This window comes from Glossina fuscipes, unplaced genomic scaffold (assembly GCF_014805625.2).
Source record: "Glossina fuscipes isolate IAEA_lab_2018 unplaced genomic scaffold, Yale_Gfus_2 60, whole genome shotgun sequence".
Classification (NCBI taxonomy): Eukaryota; Metazoa; Arthropoda; class Insecta; order Diptera; family Glossinidae; genus Glossina; species Glossina fuscipes.
The window spans coordinates 6617586-6640737 of record NW_023998432.1 but is presented as its reverse complement, the minus strand read 5'-3'; the positions used below and the strand labels follow the sequence as shown (position 1 = coordinate 6640737).

At 34.1% G+C, this 23152-nt stretch overlaps 1 protein-coding gene across 2 annotated transcripts; it reads right to left on the bottom strand.

The window, feature by feature from the left end:
- Positions 1-3342: 3342 nt before the first annotated feature.
- LOC119637565 (protein rhomboid) lies at positions 3343-12930 on the bottom strand. Of its 2 annotated transcripts, none has more exons than XM_038033670.1 (5): positions 12288-12930; positions 7335-7590; positions 7167-7272; positions 5948-6311; positions 3343-3890 (listed from the first exon to the last, which is right to left on the bottom strand). In XM_038033670.1, exons 1-5 carry the CDS (start codon positions 12486-12488, stop codon positions 3582-3584), a joined length of 1236 nt encoding a protein of 411 aa, XP_037889598.1. In that variant the 5' UTR covers positions 12489-12930; the 3' UTR covers positions 3343-3581. The 2 variants fall into 2 exon arrangements, with proteins under 2 accessions (XP_037889598.1, XP_037889600.1); XM_038033672.1 differs by having other exon boundaries at positions 5948-6290; positions 12288-12924.
- Between the last annotated feature and the right edge of the window lie 10222 nt (positions 12931-23152).

Below are 23152 nucleotides of genomic sequence, written 5' to 3'. Positions count from 1 at the left end.
CATATTTTTAGGCGGACAATATAAGTGTTTATGCGGAATGTGTAAAATAATTTTTAACATTTTGTCTTGTTTACCTTATATGTAATAAGCAAAACGCATTTAAAAGAATAAAAAAAATCACTTATAATTTTATGTAGGCATGGCCGATTTTTTCATTTTTGTACATATGTTGCAAGACCACCTATAGAATATAATTTTTATCGTTCCATCCGCGCTAGTTTGTAAGTAACGAGCAAAAAGGAAAATTGTTTTTAATTTTCAATACAGAGATGATCTCAGATTATGTTGTATTTTGGCCGCCCCTTTCGTGCGATTTATGCCGTTTTCAATACTAATCTGCGTACAAGAATTTCCAATGTTTCTGCTCTAAATAACAAACAAAACAGTAACATTTGTTTCCAAACATAAAATTGATATCTATCTATTGATATCTTTGAAATCTGTATTTCTTAATTGGTTAGTACAAATACTTTTAAAAAACCTTTAATATTTTCCTTTAATGTAGTCGGTCATTGTTTCATAACTGCCGTAAGCGGTAACGTTACTGTAGCAGTCTAAAACAAAATTCTTTTTCAATTTTTTGGGGACGGAAGTAAAAGTGATTGAATAATAATATTCGAGTAATTAAGCATATACTTAGATATTACAAAAAAAGATTTGTTCTGAAAAATATTAAAAATTAAAAAAATCGCAGTCATCCTTACGGGGTATCTTTTTTATAAGGAGCTCTGCGGCACAGACCGTAACTGGTGCGAATTTGAGTGAAAAAAAAGACAAACGGTTTAATTTTTAACCGAAAAAAGGCACCCTTTTAAGTAGGAAAAACATTTAACGTAACCTATTGAAACCTTCATGGTTTTCTAGAGAATGCTATTTTAAAGATATTGTAAAAAATTTGAATGAAAAAATGAATTGATAGAGTTAAAGTGCGTGCGGCGTGCGAGGAAAACTTTAAAGTTTGAACATGTGCTATAAATATGTCTTCATTATAATAAACATACTATCATTTTTTCCTTTAGTCTGCAGTGGCCTCGCCATAAACGTACCGTTGGACATTCAGGTATTCTTTCCAATTATTTTGCTTGACGATGCTTTTCTCGAAAATCCCTCTTTTGCTGTATGTGCCAAATCGCACACACAGAACATCTAAAGCACTTATTAAGCGGATAAGAAAAACATACTTTTTCTAGGAACTTTAGAGTAGCTTTGCTTCTTAATTATGTGAAAGGTACACCGCTTATTATAAATAGTGAAATGAAGTGAGATATAGCAACTGAGTTAATGTAATTGTGATAGCGGGTTTATATAGAATGTTTGCCTTAAACTTTTTTCGCTCTTATCAGTTTGTGCCAGATGCAGTAGATGAGATTAGTCATAAATTTTATTAGAAGATTCACCGATAGTGCACCTCACGTTCGAAATGTACACTGATTGCTGTTGTGGCAGACCTTTATTTTTTATTTCGCCTTATAAGAGAAATATCCACTTTTTCTATAATATTTTACGTACATGGCTTCTTAAAGCAAATTGTTTGGCAATTGCTCACATCAATTCACTTGTAACCAGTAGTTCACTCTCGTCTATACGGTCGAATATCCATATTTCAGTAAACGAGCTATGAAAACCAAGGTCATTTAAGTCAATAGCGGTAAAACCAAGGCTTCCAGTTTAAAAGCTGACGTTAGGCAAATATCTGTGAGATATACATATGTAAATGCATATATGTATTTCGTAGTATTTATTTTTATCTGGCCTCCATGGCAAAGACCACAATACAGAGAGAGAAGAGTTAGTAGTAGAGTGGTGATGTTACCCAACGTGGTAGCGTATCAAATCTTTATGTATGCTCGCAATGTAGGCCCAATGCCCAACCAGAAAATGTAGTTATTAATGACGACTAGATCGAATCATTTTCAATAGAGTTCGTCCTTGAAACAAAACGCGCCAATATACTGAATGTTATGAAAATATCTTAAAAATTTGCGATCTGTAGTTGGAATATAAGGCTGTTTAGACAGGCAAGTTTCAATCAATGTAGAAAATGATTCTGAATCGATCGGTATAATAAGAAGTGGATTTATCTTTTCCCCTTCTGAGTGATGCAGACATCCGCAAAAATTTAGTGTGCCGTATAGAGTATAAAGAGGCGTGTACGAGTATAAAACGCCAGTAGCCCCATGGTTAACGCTTAGTCTATTTATTTAGTTATGCGACAAATTATATATTATCTATTACCTCGAAATTTACAGATGCGTATTCGACGACTACATAATATTTCATAGTCGTGTGCTAAAAAGTCAAATGGAATATTACTTATTTATAATCGCTTTTATACATTATTGACCTATTGTCATTTGGTTATCTATCAAAATGCGGCAAGATATTAAAGTTCATTATCCGGCTGAATACAATGAAAACATTTCGTACGGTTTCGTTTATGTTAGCGGTACACGCGTTGCATTTTTCGATAAAACCACCAACTACTTTGGATGTGAATATTTTTATCTTGCTGACAACAGCTGGCAAATAAGGCGGCTTAATTTACAATACTTGTTATAGCTTAACATCTTCAGGACATCTACAAAAGAACCTTACTATATCCGGTCTTCAGATCGCTTCATTACGGAGAGTTTGGAAGCTTCAAGTTTACCTCTATTTTTCTTCATATCAATATCATATTCCATCGTTCTTATCAAAGTCTTTATACGCGGCGTCAGAAATATTGTTCACCTACAAAACATAAAGCTCCATCTTCAGCGGCTGTATGTATAGTCAAGTTTAAAATAGGTCGTCCGTTTTCTCACAACTCGAATTTCTGTCATTAAACTATGTACGAACCATTTTCATGGACAACAGTCTTATTTTACATCCCCTAGTGAAGTTCAGAAAGTCACAAACTTATCGGACTTAAAAGTGCATTCTGTAAGACTTAATAATAATTATATTTTGGAAAATAAGTTTTGCATTGTGGTTATATGACCCTTTCTGTTAATGCTGTGACTGTACCGGATCGTCCCATCATTTCGACATTTGACACGGAAACAATCTTTCACAATGACTAAACTATTTTAATTAATGATTTTCAAACATTCACTTTATAAAAAAAATCCTAAAGCCTAACTATAGAGAAACTTTTAATTTAAAAGACAACTTGGTAAAACTGTTCACAGCAATTTATGTGTCGGTTAACATTCGTAATTTTATTGAAATAAAATGCACTGAAATTAGAATATAAAAAAATACTAATGAACTTACGAGTAGAGTTTTTTAATAAAAGCCGATAGCCCTAGATGCTAGTGCTTTAAGACTTTAGTCTTAGAATTTATTCTCTGGCTAAATTTATAATAATAATAATAATAATAATAAATTATATTATATCAAATGCACATATATGGGCGAATATATGTAATTGTTCATAATGAATTAGAAGCGAGAGAATAAATAAATATTTGCGCAAATATGCACATAAATGTATATAAGTTATAAACATACATACAGATGAGGCAAGATGTCTTAACCTACCATACGAATAGGTAGTATAGCTTAATTATAGCCTATGGGCGTACATAAGTAAACCTTTTTTAATTATATTCCGGCCGTGGAAAATAATCAGGTACAAGGACGTGTACGAGAATGCCAGTCATCATTAGGGCAAAATAGAAAATAACTGCTATCCACCAGAGTATGCGTTCCCAGCGGCGTACTTCAAGATTACGCAACACTCCTATCCCAACCAAGAGACCCGCGACTGCACCAGATAAATGAGCCATGTACCCAATTTGATCATGCTGGTCGGTGACGTGACGGTATACAGATGTACCCAGATCAGTTAAGCAAAATATCAGGAATACTAGTAGTTGTACAATTGCATACTCCATTTCGGACCAATTCTATATATTCACAAGCACAAACATTAAAAATCATTAAAACTTACAAAAATGGCGGCCCAACATGTTTTAAAAATTTTTGATAAATTTCGTAAAGAAGCAAGTAAACTTAAATCTTTCTTTACAAGACAGGTACTTGCTTCGAAAATCATTTTAAAAAATCATTAAAAAAAAACATATTATATATATGCCAAATTTGTGGATGTGTTCCACAATTTTTAATAACCCGTGTAAGATAAAAAAACTCTATCTATTTTCCCAAAAAAACCGTGCAAAAAAACAACGAAATCCACTTATTACAAAAAAATAAATAAAAATCAATTTCGCAACTATTCAGTGATACTTGATAACAAGTGTGCATATTTATTACAGACTGTGCCAAAAATGCTATCATTACTAGATGCATCAGATATGTCCAGCACAATTGAAGAATTTCGTTCGTTCTTAACAGCCCCTGTTGGCTTTTTGGTGTTATAAAGTCTATTACTAGAACTTTTTTCTTGGCTTCTGAAGTTGCTTACATAATTCTTGTTATCCAACTACATAACACTTAAGGTTACATTCGCATTTTAATGCACCCTCCTTGTCGAGATCTTGAGTGCGACAATGTTTTTTTATACTTGTAGCAAATTTCAAGCCTACGTGAATTAAATCAGCCATTAATAGTTGAACTTCACCTTAGAATTAAGAAAAAATTTTAATATGAATACCAAATTTTATAACTTTATTGAAAATTTATCGCGTCATACAATCTGAACACTCTAACACAAAATAGTAGAAGTTGAAGTACAACGGAGTAAATAAATACGTGATCATAAAAGTCAAGTATTTTCCGTAGTAGCCAAAGTCATTAACGAAGTCAAAAAAATATGCCACTAAAAAAAACGTTCATTGTAAAAAAGCGCACTTTGGCCGCATTGGTAAACCGTGCTATTTCAAAACCGAGTAAAAATGACCGTATAAGAAAAAAGTGTCTCATTTGATAACTAAAGTCGTCACAATTGTTAAGAATTGTAAGGTTTTCAAAAAAAGCTCACGAAAAATCTTCTAAATTTTGATTTAGCGTGGCTCCGTAATCTCTTTAAAGCAAAAACCAATGCTCTTCTTAGGAGATTAACTTGCTTTATTGTAAAACCAAACTTGTCTTTTTAACTTGCTAACGATTTTTTTATTATTCCTTATATTTACGTACTTAATTTTATCTCTAAAATAATCTAATTTCAGCTAAAATTTGCAACTTTAATTTTACGTCACTATTTACATCTTTGCAATGTCCTAATACACTTAACATATTGGCCTCAACTAGCAGATGACTCAGTTTTTCTTAATTTATATAAAAACAATTAATTATATATAAATATTACAAACAATCAGCATAATCTATAATTTGAACATATAAGCCACATTTCTTATTGGCTTAATCCACTTAATATCAATATCTAAAAAAAGGTCAACAGTTAACGTCACCATTGTTAGGAATTATAAAGATTTTTAAAACAGCTCAAAGAAAATTGACTAAATTGAGATCTAGCCTGGGTTTAAAATCCAAAAACGGATACATTCTTGATTAAAATTTAGGCAGGGTTGCACGATCGTAAATCGCAAAAATTAAAATAAATATAGAATATATATATCGGCACATATGTAGATAAATCAATTGCTGACACGTATTAAATAGTGCTACCGTCTTTTTTTCTTTTTAAGTCAATTATCAAAACTGCTATTGTCACCGTAAACGACAGACTGATTACAGCTTAAGCCGCCTGGATGGTCCCAGCTTTTGCTAGATTTTTGATAAGTATTTTTTGATTGAGATAATTAATAATTATTTCTTATAGAGGGTGATTTACCGAATCAAAACACAAACATGCGTACGCCAATTTGATAATTGCATCTACCGTCTTCTAAGTCATGCGGTAGCACAATACACTGACTACCCAAAAGAATACAAAAAATTTATCAACTTCGCACAAAACAATTAAGACATATACGAAGAAATAAAATTCGTCTTAAACGAATATAGCTTTTTTACCTTTTTTTTACCCTTCCTTTCATCTTACCATAATTATGGTGGCTATGTGCGCCGTTATCAACGCATAAACTCCTCCTGAAGCGCCAGCCAAAAATATACGCGGGCTTGTCAGTGAAGTACCCATGGATCCGGCTAAAACTCCAGCCAAATAAACCAAAGCCACTCGCCACCAATGGTGCACTAGTTCTAGGGCTACGCCCAAAAATATTTGGATAATCAAGTTCATAAAGAGATGCATAAGTCCCACATGCACAAACATATAGCTGATAAAACGCCACGCTTCATATCGTTTATAGGGATTATAAATAAACAAAATGGCCGCTGGTCCAGTTGTGCTCTCACCAATGCGATGGTTATTGTTAGAATCGTCTCTGCAAAATATTACATACACTCTAAACCCAATATATTCAGCCATAGGTTGTCTCTATTTACAATGAGTCAAGCATAGATGCAACCGTTAATAATGCGGAGTGTATAGTTAGCAAATACAAAAATTTTCAGAGAAATATGAAAAGTTGAAAATAATATCATTGTGTTTTTGCTGTTTTTGTTGCTGTTGATGCATTCAGGATTGAAAATCTTTTACCTAATTTTTGTACGTTACGCTACTTGTGATACCTTAAATTAGTGCGGATATGCCTACAAAACTTAAGATAGACCAAGCTTATCGTCGAAAAGAACTTTCTCGATTCTCAATAAACTCGTGTGGTTGCCTGCCCGTTTCTGTATGTCTAATGTACGTCTATAAACTTTTTTGCACAGTCTACATATCACAATTTTCAGAAAAGAACCTCTGCACATGTTTTTGCCCAAGAAAGGAGCCTATTGAAAAGGGACTAAATCGACCATTTTTACATCCCCTACCCAAATAACGCTTTATTTTGAAAAAGTTTTTATTTAAAAAATTTGCATTTTTCAAAATTTGTCTACGAAAATCGCTAAGTAATCGTACTTCGGTATACTAAGTTGATTGGAACCGAGAGCCCAAGTTTTTGAATCTCTCATAACTGTTCTCACAAAAGCAAAGCGTTTACATCGCAAAAGCTATTATTTTTAATATTCATGAGCAGGATTTACAAAAAATATGAAATGCAAAACTTTGAAATTTGATGACAATACGACAGCATAAACAATACATTGGTCTTATATATATTCAAACGTATACATAACGCCATTTTTTGCTAAATATTCCGCATTTCCGAATTTCCATATGCATATATACCTAAGTGTATATTAAAAGTACTTACTGAAAGTGAATGACATCAATCAGGAACATGACGATTTCTACAAGTGAAAATACAACCATTGTTAGTGGCGGTGGACATATCGACATCTGTTTTTCATAGGCTCCATCTACGTATATAAATAAGTTCATTAACACACATACAACAACCATAGTCTCCATCATCCCTAACCTAGTTGGTCGCCTTCTAAAGATTTCGGCGGCGGCACAATTAAGCGACAGTAACGGGCTAGAATATTACGTACAAGCCATTTGTGTCGTTGAGACATACGACAGAACTCCTCAAAATTTAATTGTCCACTAAAATCCGTATCAGATAGAGAAAGGATTTGTTCCGCAATGTGATATGGTATATCACGGCAGACACCTGCTTCTATTAGACCTTTCAACTCATGTATATTCACGAGTCCATCATTATCAGCGTCATACTAAAAGGAGAAGATAAGAGATAAAGGTGACTAATCACAACAAACAAATTTTAACACTCCGAATTTAAACTTCGAAACATTGGTTTAGTGTAATACCCAAGACAACTAAATGACAAGCTGTCTCAACATTTAGTTCAAAGCACAAACTCTCTCAGGAACTTTTGGTGTTCTCTTATCAATAACAGTAGTAGCACTGTTAATTAGCAGCAGTTTAGTCGCTTGCTCTTTCATTCTCATTATTAGCACGGCCGAGAACCCTGTTAAACCCTTAAGCTGTATCGAACGTTTATAAAGCAAAATCAAAGCGAACTAAATGTATAAACATTCCAACGTTTTGTTCAAAATCACGATTAGGAGAATTTTAGGCACTTTTTATGTGTCCGTCATTAATAACAGTAGTAATGCATTTAATTAACAAACATTTGCATGCTTTCTCTTTCATTCTTACTGTTTGTATGGGCATAGATTCTGCTAAGTTTCTTGGTATGACGTCGCATTCTCTCAAACGTTTGCAAAGTAGAAGCGTGTACAATTCTGTGTTGTTAAGTGAATATGGGCTATATCATACATATTATTTGGTAGTTTATTGCGTCACCAAGGAACTATTAACAGAATATACTGTTATTGATAACGGACACATAAAAAGTGCCTGAAATTCTCCTAACCCCAATTTTGAATAAAATGGTAGAATGCTTATATATTTACTTGTGTCTGATTTTGCTTTATACACGCTCGATAAAGTGAAGAGTTTAACAAAGTTCTCACCCATGGAAAAAATGAGAATGAAAGAGCAATCGACTAAACTTGTGCAAATTAACAGTGCTATCACTGTTATTGATAATAGAAACGCCAAAAGGGCGTGAGAGTTTACTAGTTTGCATTTTGAACCAGGTGTTGAGACATCTTGTCATTTAGTTGTCTCTGATAATACACAAACTGAATTCCCTGTCTTTATTAATCTATTTGCTTTTGAATAGACGCGAAAATGCATTGGTCGCTATATATATTCACCCTTAGTACACCAATCATATAATCTTATTATTATTGTTATTATTATTATAAATGTAGTCAAAGAATAAATTCTAAGATTAAAGTCTTAAAGCACTAGCATCTAAGGCTTTCGGCTTTATTAAAAACTATACCGCACTTGAGATTGGAACCCACGACCATTGAGTTGCTAGTCGAGACTCTTGCTACTCGGCCATTCAGGCGGATCATCTATAATTAAATCTAATTATTTTTGTACGTTTGGCCAGTTGCATCTCCGCTTATACCTATCTCACGACTAAAATATGGGTTACCATATTTATTTTGGCGCATAAAAGAGACGGATGTATTGATTCTTAAATTCATCTACTTTGTTATATAGAGACTAGGGTAGAAATTGGTAATTGGTACATGGAATATACCCCATAAAGTAATTGTGATCGCCTACGAACATGATTATAGACGCCGCACACCTGTTTCGAAACCTAACATAACATATTTTAACCAAGTGCATTGACTTAAAAACACAGACATCTATATGATTTTGCTATATAAATGTTTGATAGCAATATTTATTCACTTACTTATTTATTTAACATAAAATATCAGCTAATATACAGCCAATACCAAGTAACCTTATGAGTTAAATTAGATGAGTTATACAAAATCAGATTACATTATATCAATAGAGCAACCCGATAAAGTAATGTAATATTAAATTCATCATTTAATTTCCTGTACAACACGGCTTTTAATTCAATACTTTATGGAAAATAATCCTAATGAAAACTACACATTATAGCGTTAATTCCCATTCCTAATTTAAAACCAAAGTTAGTCTAATAACTACTCCATTTGAAGTAGTTACCAGTCTTTCTGCTATGATAACCATTAAACAAACCATGGAAATGATAAAAAACTTGTTAATAAAATATTTAAATGTAAAAAATAAGCAACTCAACTACCATGGCCGATATCATGAGTGTCGCAAATTCGCCCTAAGACAAATTGAATTTATTGAGTGACAACCTAAATTGCGTACATTAACCAACAACGATTTTACATAACCGCTTCGATTATCTATTGGAAATAAGTAACAATAATCATTAAATTGTTTACATAAAACACGAAAAGGAGAAAAGATTTCATAATTATTCCTACATTGGGACAACCGCAGTGAAAGGAAATCCTTGAAATTCGTGACGGAATATGAAAATCAAGCCTACTAAGCAAAAGAGATGACGAAGTGGCGCCTTATATAAGTTTCAATGAAAAGCGTATTCCAAAAATCATCTTCTACGTTCGAGCTTTGATAAATTGATCAGAAGTAACCGATGCTCATACGAAGGTAATGTGCTCTTAGTATCCCATGCTGATCCCTGTAAGACAATCAACAGGAATCAATTTGGATTGATTCAATCATAGCAATATAATAGTGATAACTGCGAGACAACAGAGGCCTATCCAACTAGGGGAATTTCGTTACGTAAGAGTCGTTAAACTCTTCCGACCACCTTTGAGATCCATTTGGCTTACACCATTCAGCTAATAAAAATAAATCAAATTTAAGGCGACGGAAACTGTTAAAATTGTGAGAAGAATGAAAAAGTTTTACATTGCTTGCATACATTAGTACACCAGAATGTTGCATTATATTAGGGATATTATTTATAAGCGGGCAAAAGAAAAGTGGTCCTAGATCCCTTCCTCGAGGTACTTCGGATTCATTAATTTATATTCAGAAACATGCGATTTAAATAAAACGCTCTCCCACGAAGGCATGAACGTTTTACCCGACGAAGACCCCTATAAACTTCGGAATATGAGAATTTTATGTTAGACGAAATATCATAATTCTCAGTATGATAGGGATAGCAAACAACAACACTTTGAATTTGGCCAGAGTATACAAATTCAAACACGTTAGAAATAGTCTGAGTATTAGATGATTCAATATCCCCATAAGCATGTGCCAAGACGACCAATAAGCTCCTCTTTTTAAATTCAAAAAGTAGAAGAACTTTTAAAATTCCTTTTGAAGTTTACTTTCACTTTCTCTAAATACATTGAGTAACACCTATTATTGACCTGTTTGGCAAGCATGTAAGAGGCGAAAACTCTAGGATATCCAATTTTTTTAAACCTTTTAAAGAGCCTATTTCTATAGTTTTTAATACCTTTGCGCTCCTTCATCCGCCATGGCTGTCATGTAGACGTACTTGAATTCAGTACGGAAGTATTGAATTCAATGCGTAATCAAAGATAATCAACAAGCTATTAAGTAATATTAGAGTTCCGTTTTACAACATGACTGAATATGCAATAATTCATAATTGGCTTTAAAAAAGTTATATTCGTGTACGCTGTTGTAAAGTTTATTGTGTTTGTACAAATCGGTCCACAAAGAAATACAAATCGATGGATGAAAACCATCTTCCGATTGAACAGAGGGACTACCTCGAGTTATCAATAGACCTATTGTATTCGAACACTCTAAATCCAGTAATTTATTACTTGAATTGTGCGCCTTATTCAGTTGCATTGAGCTCAAACTACGTATATCTTCAAAGAATGAATTGTACGGAACCGATATAAAACATAGAACGTAAAATCCAACATATTCCGTAATGATCGAAATATCACTGCGTCTCAAAAATTAGACACTTCCTGAATAAGACTAACGCTCTGTGAGTAGACAAACAAATCAGACGCAGACAACCACATGCTGGTCACCCTAATTTGAAAGCCGCAAATTCATAGCAACGCCAACTAATTTCACTTTAGAATTAGGTACAGATTTAGATGTAAATGTATCATCTAAACGCTGCTGTAGGTGTAAGAGATCCTACCACATCAATACCAGCGAAGTTTCTCAAAGTTTGAGATTGAGTCTGAGGCCGCCATCTAGTACTTACGACAAATATGTCTGCTGCCTCCACCGAATCGGAGTCTTTGGTAGCAGATGAAATTACCGTCTTCCTCCTCGCTAAGGTTAGGGTTTCAGCAAGTAAAGCTGCCACATCAAATGGAGGGTGAGCGGCTGCGCTGAAGGCCCTTTTGGGAGTTGCACCGCCTTATTCTCGTTGTCACTCTTTTTACCATGAGCACTAATGGTTTTATCTCCAGGCAGGCTGCACGGCGTCATTACTTCGTAGGAGTTTAACAGAATTCTGGCCCATGCATATAATGACAATGGGAGAGCAAACGGTAAATGGCTGCTAAATAATAGCGTTGCTATTGTCACTAACAACTACTCACCAAAAGTGCCTGAGATTATACTAGCTATAAGTATTGTACATAATATTAAGATGTCTTGTCATTCAGTTATCTCTGATAACCTCTACAGGCAGGCATATGTGCATACGGGAAAATGTTACGTTTATTATAAGTTATGTCGGTCGTACACTTTACAGATTGAAATTGTGACTATTTTATTCGATTTATCGGGTTTTTGTGTTATATAAAAAATGTTAAATTACCGAATTATAATGAAGAAGGACCATAATAAATCAAAGAAATAAGTATAATTTATTCCAGATATACTAAATGTTTTTGGCATAATTTAAGTAAGCAGATATAAATTCGATAGAGCATAGGAATGCATAAAATACATACGTACAGATGAATGTGAATAAATATATAAATACACTTTACATACCAACACTCAGTAAACTTTCTAAACGAGTCATAATGTATTAACGTTGCCTTACGTGTGAAAATATTTGACGTAGACGATGTTTATTTTCGGTCTCCTGATGAAGATTATTCAGAGGGATTTCCTCCATATCAATAGATGGTTGACGTTGAGTTCCGATACGTTGCTGGGAAGGAGTCATGAATGCCTGCGAATATAAACCATTCTCTACATCATGTTGTTCTACTTGTACAGCGTTGGAACTGTATGGTTCCATTCCCTTTCAAATTTAAAATTAACTTTGAAATATTAAAATAAATTTATCCTCGAATTATTAAGATGAGTAAAGTGACAGTGACCGTAAAATAATTTTATGTGGATAACTCCTAAAGCAATTCACCAGTAGATACTGCTTTTTTTAAATATATTAGTCATTATTTGCAAGTATTTCGATTTATTATCGAATTTCTTAAACGCTATTACGTGTACCATAAATGCGAACGCTGCATTGCCTAATTTTTCCTTATTTGCACTTTTTGTTTATTTAACAAATCCGTTCTAATAAGATATCACCAAAATATGTAACTCTCCTTTTATAGAGCTGATTAATATAATATATTAATATTATTTTTCAAAATAATAAACAAAACAAAAAAATAAAATGCTCCTACAAAAACTACTTAAACGACTGATCGCGTGTTAATGAACAAGTTGCTTTAATTTTGCTCCATTTGTTCTCATAGTTTTGTTTCCTTCGATGATACGATTACCTTCGCTAAGCTTAATGTAAGCACTTTATTGTACAATCAACTTCACTTAAAGGAGAGAACACAAGTAGGGCTCAAACACAATCATGCGTTTCTATTTTCGGTATAAAAGTTTAACTGTACCGACTTTTTACGAGATTGTGGAAAAATTGGAAAATTGTATAGTTTCGCATATATATAAACGCAAATGAAACAAAGAGAAAAAGCGCTTAAGGAAAAACAAGACGATTTATTTTAAATTTAGAAATTGTTTATTTAATTTATGTTTATTTTGTATATATTTAACTTTCTTTGATTTTATATGACTTTAAATTTTAATATATAAAGGATGAAAAACAAGCACGAAAAGCTGTTCATGTCCAATGTTACATATATTTGTCAATTTATTTGCGTTGTTAGACTGAATCAGTGAAGTGTACTTCTAAGCTTCTTCTTTTGAAGTCATTTTTTCTTTATTCGTTACTTTATTAATTTGCTTTTACATTAAATTTCTGATCGCTGTTTTTCACATATTTGTTGTTTGCATTTATGTTTATTTCTTCTGTCTTGATTTTTAAACCATATGCTTTTTTTTATTTACAACGATTTCCTTTTATTTACTTGCTTTACTAGCGCGGCTTCTCATTGCGTTTCCACATAGGTCTTATTAGGCGCATTGGAATAACACATCAATATGCTTAGAACTCTCACACAATGAGGAGTCATTTTCGTATATGGATTAAAAACTCAAGTGATAAACAGAACGGTTTTAGAACCAAAAATAAAAAATCAACATAACATAAACAACAAATTTATTAAAAAAATGGCATTGTGGTTAATCTTCATAATCTGCTTAAATTTTTTGGCCCGATCAAGAGCCTTTTTTACATTAATCGGTCCAGAATTTGGAAGTTACCATTTATGACTCTCCAATACAACAATTTCAACTCTAAAGTAAATGGTCCTTATTGCTTTTTTTTCATTTCTCACAAAATAATGCATGGTATAAACGAAAATTGCAAATGGCATAGTATAAAAAAATGTGCATTAGTATTATATAAACATAAATTGGACAAATAACATTAAAATTTAAAGTAAACGATCATCATTTCTTCTTGTACTTATTTTTGTGGTTGTTTTTTTTATATGTATAAATGGAAAATCATATGATTTGTCAATTCCCATAAAGTTTTGTAAAAAGTCGGCAAAGTTGGAGTCTTAACTCGAAAATAGGAAGAACGCTCCATTGTGTTGTCCCCTTAAGGTCTTATGCGTTAGAGTTTTGACACAATGAGTCCGGGCTTATAGTATTGACGAAAATCTGAAAGTGAACTTTCGTTCGTAACTTTTTTGTGCTTTTTTTGTGATAATATAAGACTTTCGTGTCATTTTCGTTTGTTGTCATTCATATGTAAATAAAAAAGCAGAAAAGAGAAGCAAATCGAATTTATGCTTAGCGTAGCGTGCGTACCAAAAAATAAATAAAGAAAAGACACACTGAAAACATGACCCTGCACCAACCGCCCCGCATATTATAATTTAAGCAAAAGAATAAATGTAAGCAAACTTAGGCGAAAATTGTAATTATTATTAATGTTATCATTTTAGACTAATGAAATAAATTGTTCGCCTAAAAAAAAAGACATTGAGCACTAGCAACACAAGCTATCGGCTCTAATTTACACAAGTACATTAGATATTGAGCCTAGTAGTTTTAATAAAGTAATATATTGTATTGATATTCTGTTCTGTAGCTGATTGTAGATTGTCCATATGGTTAACCTCTCCAAATGGAATGCTTTTAGCCAAAGAAAAGTTAAGGCAGTCACAGAGAATGTGCTTCATAGTGAGAATTTTTCCACAATTGCAGATTCGGGAGGGAGACTTCTTTAAGATTCATTGGTGAGTTGAAATTGTATGACCAAGGCGAATTCTCGAAAATGATTGAATCTTGATTTTCTCAACATTTGTTTGATATAAAGGTGGAACTAATTGAAGGTTAATAGAAGAGTAGTGCTGATGATGGTATTGTAATATATAAGTACCATAATTTTCCATAAAGAAGGAATTCAATTTTGCATAATAAAGAGTGATGTCTTGGCGGAGAACAGCCGAGCAACTTTTGATTTATGTTACACTACCACCAAAATCATCCATGATAAAAGATTCATAGGGAATCTTTTGTTTTTCGTTTATTTAGTATACCCTATTTTCGTTTTATGAGATTCTCATTTCTGCACCGCTCCCATATACATTACAAAATTTAAGTTTATATTTATTTGCGGCTGTCAAAATCCAAAAAATAACAGCCCGATCTTCTCTTTGATAAATTAACAAAAAAAAAAAAAACAACTATTTATGATGTACTGACTTGCTTATAGTAAAGCGGTTGCGTGATTCATGAGCTATTAAAAGGGTTTGCAAATTTACTGAGAAAACAATAGGTACTTCCTGAAGAAAAAATTGAGATCCGCTTGAATAAATAATTTTTTTTTAAGAATATGAGGTAAGTATGTTGTTAGCGCGTTTTTAATTTGAGGAAGCTAACAATTGAATTATTTATTAACTTGTGTAAAGCAAAGAAGCAATATGCGGAGGAAAATTATAAACATTTGCTTACGTAATACGTTATAAAGCAAAGCAAATCGATAATAATAAACGCTTTCAAGGAAGCAAATTTGATTATGAACGGAGAACTCCGAGGACGTTAGATCGTTCAAGCTCTAGAAAAGAAAGAGATCGATTTAATCTTTCGCCGGGTCTGAAGTGATTTTGGGGATGATGACGAGAAATTTAGTTATTCTTTATATCTCCACTCTAATTTAATCTAAAAGAAGGTAATTTTAATTCTTTATGTTGACAAACTTTGACATTTATATTTTTTTGTTTTTATATGTGTATTATTTGTACTTTTAATATATACATAAATTTATTTCTATTGTAAAATGAGTTTTTAAAGTAATGGAATGAATATTAATGAACTACAAATAAGCATCCTGCAGAGCCATTCCCCGCCTCGTAAAAATTTTCTGTCGTGAAGTTCGATCCTCTGCCATTTAATGGTATAAAATGATGTGTCGACGCACTCTGCCTAATATTGATATATATTTTTTTTTTTTTTTTTTGTTTGTTTAGAGATGGATTGGACCAGTTAAGTTAATGTTAGATCCATAATCCAGAAACGAAGTTGAGAGCGATTGATGAAAAAATTTAAGCATAGGTAGACTGATGTGGCAGAGTGTTCGCAATGAGAGGCTCTGTTCCGCTGTCAATCCATAAATCACCGTCCTTGTTACTGTACTGTCAAGATCCGGCTAATAATGCCGATAAAAGAAAAAGTGTAGGCGATTCGTGATTGTAATAGAAATACTAAATGTAAAATTAGAATGAAAACTCAGCTGATTTGATAAAGGCAGTCAGTTGCTTCAAATGCCTAAAGTTACCAGCACGAAAAATTTCATATAGATTGTTATACAGGTTAAATATACTGAAAGATTGTCTAAGGATGTCAAACCTGCTGCACTCAAAAATAAGGTGCTCGGCAGACTCAGTAATATTGCAATCCTCACAGATGTCAGAGGAGGAGACTTTGATCATTTTAAAATAGACCTTGTCGTAGGTGTGGTTACTCATAAGACGGTGAAGAACTTTAAATTCCCATGTTGTGAATTTTTCTTTAGGTAGAAGCGTGGGTGTCAAAAAAGGGTAAATTTTGTAGAACAGCCGGTCACTTTTTTCTCTAGCTAAAACATGATACTCATCTTTCCATTCTTTTATGATGAGTTTTTTGACTAGCAGCAAAGCTTCGCTGGGGGGGTAGTTTATGGATAAAACTGTACCATCGAACCTAGCTTGACGAGCATGGAAGTCAGCTTTTTCATTGATACTAAAACCGCAGTGACCTGGGATCCAGATGATGTGGCATTTTTCAATACTTGTGTCTTTTAAAAGGTTGTAGATATCGAAGACATACTTATTGAATGGGTCTTTGTTCTTGATTAAAATTAGAGCGGATTTGCTGTCAGAGAAAACTACAAATTTTTTCAGCTTAATTTCAGATGCGTGGATGATTGCTTGTCTGACGGCCAGAAGTTCAATGAAAGTGGATGATAGTTCTTGTAGAACTTTGAATTTTCCTATAAGTAAGTTTGGGTATTCAATAATTGAAAAACTAGAGATGTCCGAATTGATAGATCCATCCGTTGCGTATATTTTGAAGTTATTTTCGACGAAGTGGTTAAGTTTTTGCAGACAAGCGATTCGAAGACAGGACCCTGATCGATTTTTTTTTGAGTTTGTGATTGAATTAAGTAAGTTTAATTCAACTACGCATTTATCATGAATAATATTATTCCAGGAGGGTATTGAGTTAACTTTATTGAAGATGTTACTGAATTTTTTGAAGCAGTTAGAGTAACTACTGATGACATGATTGTGTCTGGAAGCGACCTCGTCAAAGAAGGCAGGTTTGAAGATTTTTACTTTGAGAAGCTCTTTTGCAGTTACAAGATAAATTCTCTTAGCAACGGGGAGTTCATAAGAGATGGAACGTAAAATTGATGTTGGTGTTGAGGGGGACAAACCGGTACAACGTCTTAGGATTGAGTGTTGAAAGGTTTGTATTTTTTTTAATGTATACGCAGGAGCGTTACACGATGTAGAGTAGGGATATTCAATTTTGGATCTAACAATAGATTTGTAAACGTTTAATGCTTTCCTAGGTGGGAGTCCGGTGTGAATGTTGGTCAGAAGTTTGATGACATTTGCGCCTGTGTTGCAATTTTCGAGGCTATCCTTGTAATGCTCATGCGTGGTTAAACTTGAGTTGATTATTCTGCCCAAAAATTTAAAAGAGGAAGACGGACTGATTTTTATACCATTGATTGTAATGTAAAAAATTTTTTTGGGACCCTTAGCAAAGCGAACGACTTTTGATTTTTCCGGGTTGAAAGTTAGATTTAGGTCTGCACAAAGTTTGTGAAAAAGATTGGCTTTAGTGTCGAGGTTACGGACTGCTTCCATTAATGATTTTCCAGCAGAGATGATGAGGAAATCGTCAGCATATTGAAATAAATGGGTAGAATTGTCCTGTAATTGATGTAAACCGGCTGTGTATAAATTGAAGAGAAATGGGCTGAGACAGCTACCTTGAGGTAAGCCTCCACAAACTTCGACTGTATGTGAATCTAATACGAGAGTTCTCGAGGAAAGAAAGTTGAGAACCCAATGCCTATTTTGTGTCGGGATTTTAAAATCAGATAGAATTTGGTCCAGTTTCGCTAAGTTTACACGGTCGTAAGCTTTATTAATGTCTAAGCAAAGCATGACTACCTGGTTTCCATTTGCTTTTTCATTTGCAATTGTGAAAAGGACTTCATTAAGGCATATACCGGTGGAGATATTTTTTTGGTAAGCAAAGGACCTTGACGGGAGAAGGTGAGAGTGATTCAGGAATTTTGTTAGTCTTTCTTTAATCATTTGGTTGGTAATTTTTAGAAGAACAGGCAAGAGGGATATGGGTCTGAAGTTAGTGAATATTTCAAGATCTTTTCCGGGTTTAGGAATGGGCACTATTTTAATTGTACGCCAAACGGTGGGAAACGAGTTGGTCATTCAGCGCTCATTTATAGCAGATAGCAGGGTTAGAAGGCTTGGCATGGGAAGGACCTTTATCATTTCATATTTAATTCCGTCATGGCCTGCTGCTGTGGACTTCTTTTTCGACTTAAGGACGTGCATGAGTTCATCAAGGGAGAATGGAGAGATGTTTTCCATCCGAGAGTTAAGTAAGGAGGTTTGGAGACCACATGTCGAGGGAACTTGAGCTTTCAGCCATTCAAGGTAGGATTTTTTGTTGAGATCATCCCAAATGGGGTGCTTGTATTTCTTTTTTGTGGTGCGATGACCATTTAAAAATTTCCAGAATGGCTTTGTATTGCTATTTGAGCATAGCTCTTCGATAACGAGGGCTCGATGGCATCTTTTGGCTTTTCTAATCGATTTCTTCCATTCTTTTTGTGATAACTTGAAATCTTCAAAATTAGAAATATTGGGGTATTTGGAAAATTTTTGTATAGCAGCCTGTAATCTACGGAATTGTGAAGTGAGCAGCTCGTTCCACCAAGGTTTTGGTGAGTAGGAATTCGAGATTTGGATGTCGGATTTGGCGTTAATTATTTCTTGTTGAAATGAGCACTGGATAGATTCGACCTGTGGCTCAAGACATACGTGAATAAGATTATTTAGGAGTTTTTTCCTCGAGATAAAGTCATTTATCTTGTACGAGGTAATAGAGGTGGCATTAAAGAGAATAGGAAGGTGGTGGCTGTTTCCCAGGAAAATTTCTTTTTTAACCTCCCGTTTGAATGTGAGATGGGTTGCGTTAGTGAAAGTAAGATCCAACACGCTACCACAATTGTTGGTCGTAGAGTGAAAATAGGTTGGTGAATTATCATTCAGACAATAGAAGTTACTAGCTTTAATGATTTCTTGCAAGGCTTTGCCTTTATTGTTTGACACGGAGTCACCAAAGCAAGGGTGTCTTGCATTGAAATCTCCTGCAATTATGACATTGTGGAAACTATTGAGCATATCACAGAGATGATTAAAGTCATCCCGGAAAGATTGAATGGGGCTGTTGGGCTTGAAATAGCAAGCAGCAATGACGATATTAGGTTTTAGACAAGAGGTTTTGATAATGACTATGTCAGCAGTCGATTTAAATGGGATTTGTTTGAAGGATATGCCTTTTCTGGCAAGGATGGCAACACCTCCATAGCCGTCACTTCTACATTTATAAGCGGAGTTGTAATTTGAGATTTTGAGATCGGAAATTTTTTCATCGGACAGAAAGATTTCACTCAAGATGGCGAAATCAGTTCGGTTGGAATTTATGAAAAAATCAAGAGAATGGGCATTACGCCTGAAGCTTTGTATGTTATACTGTAGGAAGGACAGAGAAGTGAGAAATGTTAGAACATGATAGGGCCGACCCAGATGTACCTTGTTTTAAAAGATCAAATTTTGATTTAAGGGAACTTATTTCTGTTTGGATGGTTTTAAGCATGTCTTCTTGAGAAGAGATGGAGAGAATCTTGAAAATCTTTTCCAGAATTATCTCCATTTCAGTGGATTTATGGTAATTGATGAAAGTATGCTTTTCAGGGGGCGGGGTAGGTTTTTTTGGCTCCTGCGACTTGTTACTGTAAGTCGAGGGTGTCTTGAGAGACATTCTATGCAAGGACTTGGGAATACTTGTTTTATTTTTTAAAACTGCATTGAAGTTTTTGTTAATTAAAATATTATTTGTATCAAGAGTAGGGTCTCTGATATTGTTAGGAGCATTGCTGTCCTTCATTGCTGGGAAGTTTACGTCATAGTTTTCAAGTAAATTGTATGGGTTGTTAGAGAATTTCTCTTTGTATTCTCTAAAAGATAAGTTCTGGATGGTTAAAATTTTTTTTAGATTTTCCTCTTTCTTTCTTTTTGGACACTCTCGAAATGTTACGTTGTGGTCCAGCGACCCGCAACCTAGACATTTGATTGAGAGGCATGAGTCCGTAGGACAGGCCGGTGACTTGCCACAGTTCAGGCATCTGCTTTCCTTACTTTTGCAGAATTTGGCGATGTAACCAAATCGGCCGCAATTATAGCAGAGCCTGACGGAAGGAATGAAGTAGTCAACTGGAATATTGCAATAGTTGAATTTTATACTCTTGGGAATTAGTTTACCCTTGAAACCAATTTTTAGGCTGTTTGTTGGGATGAACATTTCTCTGTCTGCAGGGTCTTTTCTGAGGATTCTTGTAACAGAAATGATTTCAATATCAGAGGTAGCTGAGTTGAGAAAGTCCTCTTCCTTAATTGAAGGTGGAATGTTTTTTACGATCCCAGATTTTTCTGTGAAAATTCTAGGGATGTAGGCCTTGCAAGACTTTGGACCAAAATCATTGTTTATTATAAAGTTGTTGGCATCAACCGCAGTGGCAAAACCAAGTTTGGCTTTGCCATTGCAATTGCCAATTTGAGATCTTTGATGTGTTCGAAAAAAAATAAATCTGAGTTAAGGCGAAAAGGTTTCTCTAGGTTATTGTTGCATACTTCAATGAATACGTAGCACTCACCGGTCGTGTCGTCACTATAACGATTTGGACTAGTTGGGTCAGAGCTCTTTCCTTTTATGGGACTACTATTATTGTTATTGTTCACAGAGCTGTCTTTATTGGGAGGCTTATTCCTAGAGGGAGCGATCGGGGACTTTAAGGAGGTGATATTGACATCCTCAGTCAAGTCTTTTACAGATGAATTGTTCTTATCAGAGATGATCTTTTTGAGACCTTCGTTCTGGGCTGTGATTCTTCTTTTAAATGAACCCTTGCTATGCGTGATTCGAACAAAATTTTCGAAATCATCATCGTTTGATAACATGTTTGAGAGCCTCACCCCCTTGAGGGGCGGACGACTTTTAGGTTTCGTGCTAGATTAAAGGCAAGAGAAAAGGATCAACTGACTTACCGAGAAAAGAAGGGATATGGAAATCAGCCGTTTTTGGTGGAACCGACAGAGACAGAGAAGCACAAAGCCTTGTAAGTTAAAGCAGTTTTAAGAATTTGACAGGAATCGCCGCTACTTGATGTCCAATGTACGGGTGAGTTGACGAAGTGAGTCTTGTCAGGATGAGGTTGAAGACAGCAGGTGGTGCTGCGCAATTTGCGGAGAAGCACAAGGACGTCGAAGCCTTTGTTGATTTTGTTTAAATGCCGCAACTTCACTATATATATTTTCACTACTTCAAGAGTTTTCAGAAACAAAAAAAAAAGGAGAATTTTTTTCTTTTTTTTTGTTGAAAAAAAATTTATTTTTCAAGAATTTTCTGCAAGAAAGCGTCTTATTTCATGCAGAGTTGCCGAGCGAATGTAATATTGATATATTGATTAAGACAAACCAATGAGAAACGTGGCTTATATGTCCACTTAAAAAAAATCTGCAAAAATCTTAGGGATAAAATTTGTTGCAAAATTTGGTGTTCTACATATTATTCCCATCTTTCTGGCAATATAGAGTTACCGTTTCGAAAGAACGGCAGCTGATAGCAGAAGATATTACGCGTGGTAAGTACGCTGGGGGCGACAGAACTTCTCATTCGGGCTACAATAGTGCATGCTTGAAAACTCTTGCATCATGTGGCAGAGCGTTGTCACGGAATAGGGTGAATTTGTATATGTTGATCGTAATTACTGGTCTTTTTTGTAACAACATGTCGTTGAACTACGGTCGGTAGACATATGCAATAACAATTTTATTTGTTTTTAGCAGCTCGTAGCACACTACATCGTCGATTGTTATTTGATGGAGGAGTATCGCCATAAGCTTCCATAAGCTACAGTGTCTGATGAGCTTCGGTAGCAGATTTCTTCAAATGAGACAACAAAAATAATGAATGTGCAAAATTAAATTTTAATTTAAATTAAGGTCAAAATCACCAAATTTGATCATTGTGTACATTGATTCGCATCACTTTATCATTTTTACCAATAAATGTCGATGGCCAAAATATATGCAAGTTTTATAAGAAATGAAAAACACGAAGTAAAGGTTACTTATTTTCAATGTAAAACATATGTCAAATTAAGCGTTTAAGCAATTCGTTTCCTTTTTTTTAATTGCGTCATTGAAGTCCATCTCAACAGCCCTTTTGTCAATTATTAATTTTTCTCAATTCTCCATTTTACTAGTCAATCAATCAATTCTTATTTTTACGCAAATTTCGTATCCTTCACTTTCACATATTTATTGTTTACATTTATGTTGATTTCTTTATTTTTAGTATTTAAACAATATGTTAGTTGATTCTATTTTCAAAGTCTTGTTTAACTTTTTACTCGCTAGTTGCCACAATAAAAGCTACGCTTGTCTAGGCACTCATTTTGTACGTCGTTAACAACTTTTCATTTTTAAGTTCCGACCTTTTTTCTAGATGTGTGCATTACAGACAAAACTATCAAACCAAGCGTAAGGAAAATTACTTACGCTTTCAGTTACTATTGATTATTCTGAGTTCGTATTACATGTTTAAAGCTGCCTTTATAAAAGAAAGCGGCTGTCAATTGATAATAAAACAGTTTTCAACCAAAATTGTTTACTTGAAGACAGCTGAACTTAAACAAAAAAAATTAAATTTGTGAGACGTGAATGG